A 6,256-nucleotide genomic window follows, 5' to 3' on the forward strand; every position below is an offset into this window, starting at 1 on the left:
TCCTTACACTCATCTGGCCATATTCTTAGAGATATGCAATACTGTGAAGATCCATCAAGTTCCTGATGAAGCCATACGACTGAGTCTCTTTCCATTCTCACTAGCAGGACCCGCAAAAGCCTAGTTGAATTCCTTTCCTGAAAATAGCCTCACTAACTGGGATGATGTGGTTGCAAAGTTCTTGAGCAAATATTTCCCCCAGTCCAAGGTTAATAAGGGAAAACAGGAAATCTCGGCATTTCAACAAGATATGGATGAGTCCTTGGGCCAAGCATGGGATAGATTCAAGGGACTGTTGAGGAAAACTCCCATTCATGGGTTTGATCAACCTACACAGCTCACTCTTTTCTTGGCAGGACTTAAATCCCAGTCAAAGCTGATGTTAGATGCCTCTGCCGGTGGGAGTATCAAGTGGAAGACGCCAGAGGAAGCTTATGAGTTAATAGAGAATATGGCCGCCAATGATAATGAAGCTTACACTGAGAGAGCCCATTCTCAAAAGAAGGGTATTCTAGAGCTTCAATCTCAAGATGCTCTATTGGCTCAAAACAAGATTATGACTCAGCAATTGGAGACCCTGATGAAGAAATTGTCACAACTTCCTCAAGAGCTTCAAAATGCCTCTGTAGCTCAACTCCAACAAGTGCAAAGTTGTGAGTTATGTGGAGGAAACCATACCAATGGGCAATGTGCTATGCCAAGCACATCTCAAGAGGAAGTTAGTTATATGGGCAATCAAGGCCGATCAGGGAACTATAATCAAGGATGGAAACCTCACCAAAACATGGGCCAAGCAGGACCCTCCAATAGGCCCCCACATCAACAAACTTACCAACATCCCTCTTTGACTGACAGAACCTCAAAGCTTGAGGACATGATGCAACAGTTCTTGCAAATGTCAATTCAAAATCAAAAGAACACTGATGCATCAATAAAAAACTTGGAGGTGCAAGTGGGGCAATTAGCCAAGCAATTGGCTGATCAACGAGGAAGTCCTTTTTCCGCCAACACCGAAGCCAACCCCAAAGAACAATGTAAAGCCATTTTCACTAGAAGCGGAAAGGAGGTTGGACTAGGTTCTAAAGAAAAGGTGGAGGCTAGAGAAAAGAGAAAGAATGAAGAAGAGATTCAAGAGGAAGAAGTTGATGAAGAGATTGTTGTGGAAGAAGAAAAGAATAAAAGTGAAGAGAAGGATAAAGAGAAAAGACAAAAAGAGAAAGTTGTTGTGAAACCCCTTCCCTATCCTCAAAATCCTTCAAGAAAAGAGAAAGAGAGACAATTAGCTCGGTTCAAGGACATATTTAAACAACTTGAGATCAAGATCCCATTTTCTGAAGCACTGCAACAAATACCCTCTTATTCAAAGTTCATGAAGGAGTTCCTTGGCAAAAAGAAGAAATACATAGAAGAGGAAACCATTGAAGTGCAAGGGAATTATAGTGCCATTATTCAGAAAAATCTTCCTCCAAAATTCAAGGATCCGGGTAGCTTCACCATCCCCTGCACCATTGGAAATCAAGATATGGGGAAAGCTCTTGTTGACTTAGGGGCTAGCATTAATTTGATGCCCCTATCTATGCTTAGAAAGATTGGTGGTCTCGAAGCCAAGCCAACAAGGATGACCTTGCAACTAGCAGATAGCTCCATCAAATACCCTTATGGCGTGGTGGAAGATGTGGTGGTGCAGATAGATAAGCTCAAGTTCCTGGTTGATTTTGTGGTGATGGAAATGGAGAAAGATGAAGGGGTACCACTCATTCTTGGGAGGCCATTCATGAAGACAGCCAAGGTTGTCATCAATGTGGATGAGGGAACGCTGAAATTGAAGGACCAAGATGAGGAAGTGAATTTCAACGTTTTTGAAGCTGTGCAAGAATCAACTGATGAAGAAACTAGTCTTAAGGCCATCAATGAAGTCTTATCTGTGACTAGTAGACCGTGGCAAGCTTCTAAGTTGCTTGGAAAGTGCTCAAATTGTTTCTCTGCAAAAGTGAATGAAGAGAGGGAAGAGAAAGATGATGCTCTAGTTCACCACCACTCTTTGATGGGGACTAATGAACTTAGACTTGGCCAACCAATTGTGATGAGAAAGGAACATTTGAAGATTTCTCCTAGAAGATTCAAGTCAAATTGGGCAAGGCTATGGGTTATTAGAGACATCAAAGTTGATGGAAGAATTGAAATTGAAGCTCCTTATTCTAGAAGGACTAAATTGGTGACTAGTGCTCAATTGAAGTTGTATAGGTGTGAGGTTGGGAAGGAGCACACCAAAAGCACCAACCAATCTTAAGCGCCTTACCCGTCAGGCTCGTGACGTTAAACAAGCGCTTCCTGGGAGGCAACCCAGTGCTCTAAACTCATTCTAGCTTTTAATTTTTGTTTTCAATTCAGTATGATGTTTGTATGCATGTGTGAATTGTGTTAGTATGATTGTTGTGTTGTTGAGATGTTGAATTTTGTGTTAAATTTGCATTTGTGAAATTGTGGAAGCATAGCCTAGAATGTTGTTAAGCATGTTTAGTTTTAGGATGGTGTTAGCATGTGCTAGTTGTAGCATTTTGAATTGAGTTTAGCCTTTGTGCATCATAGAATGTGGTAGTGTACAATTGGTTGTTTGTGAGAATATTAGTAGCATAGCTTGTGTAGTAAATTCATATCTTAAGTTAAGTTGTGCATGTGTTTTGTGAATTGAATGTTTTGCTTAAGTGTGAATGCTTGGTTTGAAGTTGAAAAGCTTGAAAAAGTTTGTGTGCAAGAGTGAAAGGTTGGTAGGAGTACAATAGAGTCAAAGCCAACCCAACCATTACCCAAAAACACAAAAATCCACCCCTGCAGCTTAACCGCCTGGCGGTTCAATCCCTCCCGCCAGGCGCCATCTGAAAAATTGACCACTGGAAGCACTGCAGAAGCATACCGCCTGGCGGCTCCCTAGCGCCCGCCTGGCGCCACACCAGAAAAACTGGTGCAGTGGCATTTTGCTGATACGCCGCCTGGCGGCTAGTGACATCCCGCCAGGCGGTAGCGCTGTGCGAGCTATGCTTGGGCCTTTTAAAATCTGTTCTGACCTGGGCCAAACCCTTACCCCTTATTACTCCCGCCTGGCGCCTTGTTCTCATTCCTCACCACACTCATAACCCTAACTCTCAATCTCACTCTCTACTTCCCAATCTCTCTCAAATTCAAACCCTAATCCCAAATTTGAACCCACTCTCGTTTTCTCGTGCCCTAACCACTCTCACTCACACTGCTGCCACACTCTCGCCAGGCGCAGCTGCCCCTTACCACACACCAGTTCACCTTACACACCCTCCAATCTCACTTCTTGCAACATTCACTCGTGCATTCCACTCAAGTAAAACATCTTTCTTGTGCTCTCCTCGTTTTTGCATTTTTGATTCTTGTTTCGTTACTCCATTGTTGATTCACTAGCTTAGGGTTTACTTTGCTTTCATATACTTTGTTTTTGTTGCTTGTTGTGGGTATAAACTCGTGTTTGCTGTTCTGGGCTGCCACTGTAGTTAATTTTTTTTTTCTTTTTGCTGTTCTGTGCTCGCTAACCATAATACTTTGCTGCCCTGTTGTGTACCGCTTGGCGGTGGCCATTTTGGCCTGTTTTACCGCCAGGCGGTGGCGCCTAGCAGTGCCTACTGCTGCAAGCTGGCGCCTGGCGCACGTGTTGGAGGGGCCAGGCGGTGGCCCTGTCTTTGTCTCTTTCTTTGATTTTCATGTGATTGTAGCTTGGGTTGTGAGGCACCAATGCTACAAGGGTTTTTGCATATGAATGACTTGACATTTTGTTGTTCTAGTTTAGTCTTTAGATGCAATTGACTCTCTTTTTGATTGAATCTCTCACTTCAATGCTAACTCTAAATTGCCTCTTTGTACCAATGTTTATTTTGCAGATGGCATCCTCCTCAAATCCCAAAAGAATGAAGACCTCCGTGGGGAACCCTTCGAAAGGGCAAAAGCGAAAGGAGAGAATTTACTCTCATCACTTTCTCACAAAGGATAATGAGGACCGCTTCCAAGTGGTCATGCAACGAAAGTTGGTGGCAGAGAGGAAAGTGATTCTTAAGCCCGGGGAGGTCAACGAATTTCAGTTGGAGTTGATCAGGCGTGGCTGGGAAAGGCTGGGTAGCTATCCTAGCACTTTTAGTGTAACCTTGGTGAAGGAATTTTATGCTAATGCCAAGGTTACCACCTCAGCAGCCCCCACTTTTCTCAGTTATGTGTGGGGGAAAAGGGTGCCCTTTGATGCTGACACGATCAATGAGTTTTTGGGCACCCAGCTGGCTGATAATGTGGAGTGCCAATTTTCAGTGTTGGATGATGAGGGCGTGGCGCCTGGAGAGCTAATCCAAGCACTCTGCTTGGCGGGTGAAGGATTTCACAGGGGCACGATTCAGAGAGGTTCCCTTCACCCATTGGCCCGCTTCTGGTCAGCATTTGTGCACGCCAACATCTCCCCGTGCTCCCATGTGTCTGATCTTACGGAGGGACGCGCCACCATTTTATACACTATCCTGACAGGGCGGGTGATGGATGTAGGGCAGTTTATTGCAAATGAGATCCACCGGTGTGCCAACGCCGCTGGCAAGGCCGCTCTTGGCCATCCCTCTCTCATCACCCATCTTTGCAGCCTGGCAGGGGTGGATATTTTTGTACCCCCGTTGGAGAAAGCAACGCAGGACCTGGACTTTTCATATTTTCAGAGGTTCTGCTCAGTTGCTCCCAGACCCAGGAGGCGCCATCAGCCACAGCCAGAAGCTGAGCCAGAGCCCGAGCCCGAGGCAACTCCCACCATTGACATGCGGTTGCAGGCTTTGGAGGCCAAGCTCGATCACCTTCAGCTCCTGGAACCCCAGATGCAGGCCTTATACCGGATGGGGATGGCCAATGCTGACATGCTTAGGGGCATCTCCCTAACTATTCCTGAGTTGCACACCCCATCAGCTGAGGAATTTGCTGCCACTGTTGCTTGGCCTGGGGCCCAGGCCAATACTACTGGAGGAGGTGGAGCCTCAGCTGCTGCAGAGGATGAGGAGGAAGATCTAGACGAAGAGGGCGAGGATGACGCCTGAGCACTTGGAGAGAATGATTCACTTTTTGCAGGACTTGTTTTGTTGATAGTCCTGATTTATTTTATGCTTTTAGTTTTCAGTCTTAACTTTCTTTTGATAGTTTTGAACTTTTTAGCATAGTGTAGAACTTTGTAACTTGGTTGTGGTGAACTAATCTTTTGCATTGAATTACTACTTTTCATGATCATCTTTTGTGCTTGTTATGAAATGATGTTGAATTGGCTTGGGAGCATGAGCTTGTGGTTGTTCTCATTTTGATATAGTGATGCTTAAGTTTAATTGTGATCAATGATTTTGGCATATGTTGACAAGTGTGGAACCCAAATACCCTGTGAGAGGTTGTGCCTCCAGAGTTGATTTGTGTGAATGTTATCACTGTGAACTCATAATTGACTTTGCTTGAGTTCATTTGCTATTCATTTACTTGCATGCTACAGGTGATCAAGGCCATCTTTCTTTTTCTTTACATAATTGAGCCAATCCTTTTTAAGTTGATTTCTTGTGCAAATCCTTTGAGTCTTCTTTGAGCCTTAAAGATAATATGTGCCATTCCTTGAACCTTGAGCATAGTGAAGATTTTGACTACCTTACTTTGAGCTTGAGAGAGCAAATGATTGTTAGTCATGAGTATGGTTCAAGTTTGGGGGAATTATTGCTAATACAAGGGAGCATGGGAAAATTTGTAAAGTTTTTGGTTTCATTCAAAAAAAAAAAAAAAGAAAAGAAAAGAAAAGAAAAGAAAATTGGTGCAAGCAAGTTGGGAATTGGTTTCATTGGTTCAATAGAGAAGGGAGAAAAATACTTTCATGATTTGATTAGTTGCTCTCTTAGCTCAAGGTACTTTTGTTATCCTGAAAAACCAAATTTCCTTCTTAGCCTAGCCACGATACAAGCCATAAAAGACCTTGTGATGATAGCATGCTTGTGAAAGTCTTAGACATTTTGAACAAAAAGCAAAGTTAAATTGTGTGACATTGTGATGGCAGAGAGAATGTTGTTTATATCCATACACTAGTGGGCTTGAGTGAAACACTTGTTCTTGTGAGAAGTGGTTCCCATTGATCAAGGAAACATTTTGCCATGATTGTTGATCCCTTATAAACTCTTGCATGCACTTGTGATATTTTTGTTTTGTGAACACCATAGCTTTAGTTTGCCTTGCTAATGAAACACAT

General features: G+C 43.5%; 1 protein-coding gene across 1 annotated transcript; it reads left to right on the plus strand.

Annotated features, from left to right (window-relative positions):
* Nucleotides 1–250: 250 nt before the first annotated feature.
* LOC114191404 (uncharacterized) lies at nucleotides 251–2,290 on the plus strand. Its single transcript, XM_085676063.1, has 2 exons — nucleotides 251–1,156; nucleotides 1,367–2,290. The coding sequence occupies exons 1-2, from the start codon at nucleotides 251–253 to the stop codon at nucleotides 2,288–2,290; spliced, it is 1,830 nt and encodes a 609-aa protein (XP_085532189.1).
* The last annotated feature ends 3,966 nt before the right edge of the window (nucleotides 2,291–6,256 follow it).

This window comes from Vigna unguiculata, chromosome 7, assembly GCF_037176805.1.
Source record: "Vigna unguiculata cultivar grain cowpea cultivar isolate G323 ecotype 2 chromosome 7, ASM3717680v1, whole genome shotgun sequence".
Lineage (NCBI taxonomy): Eukaryota > Viridiplantae > Streptophyta > Magnoliopsida > Fabales > Fabaceae > Vigna > Vigna unguiculata.

Coding starts and splice junctions, on each gene's coding strand:
- LOC114191404 (XM_085676063.1), top strand. CDS start 251: ATGGATGAGTCCTTGGGCCAAGCATGGGATAGATTCAAGGGACTGTTG. Junction 1,157..1,366: donor AAGAAGTTGATGAAGAGATT/GTTGTGGAAGAA, acceptor TCTTATTCAAAG/TTCATGAAGGAGTTCCTTGG.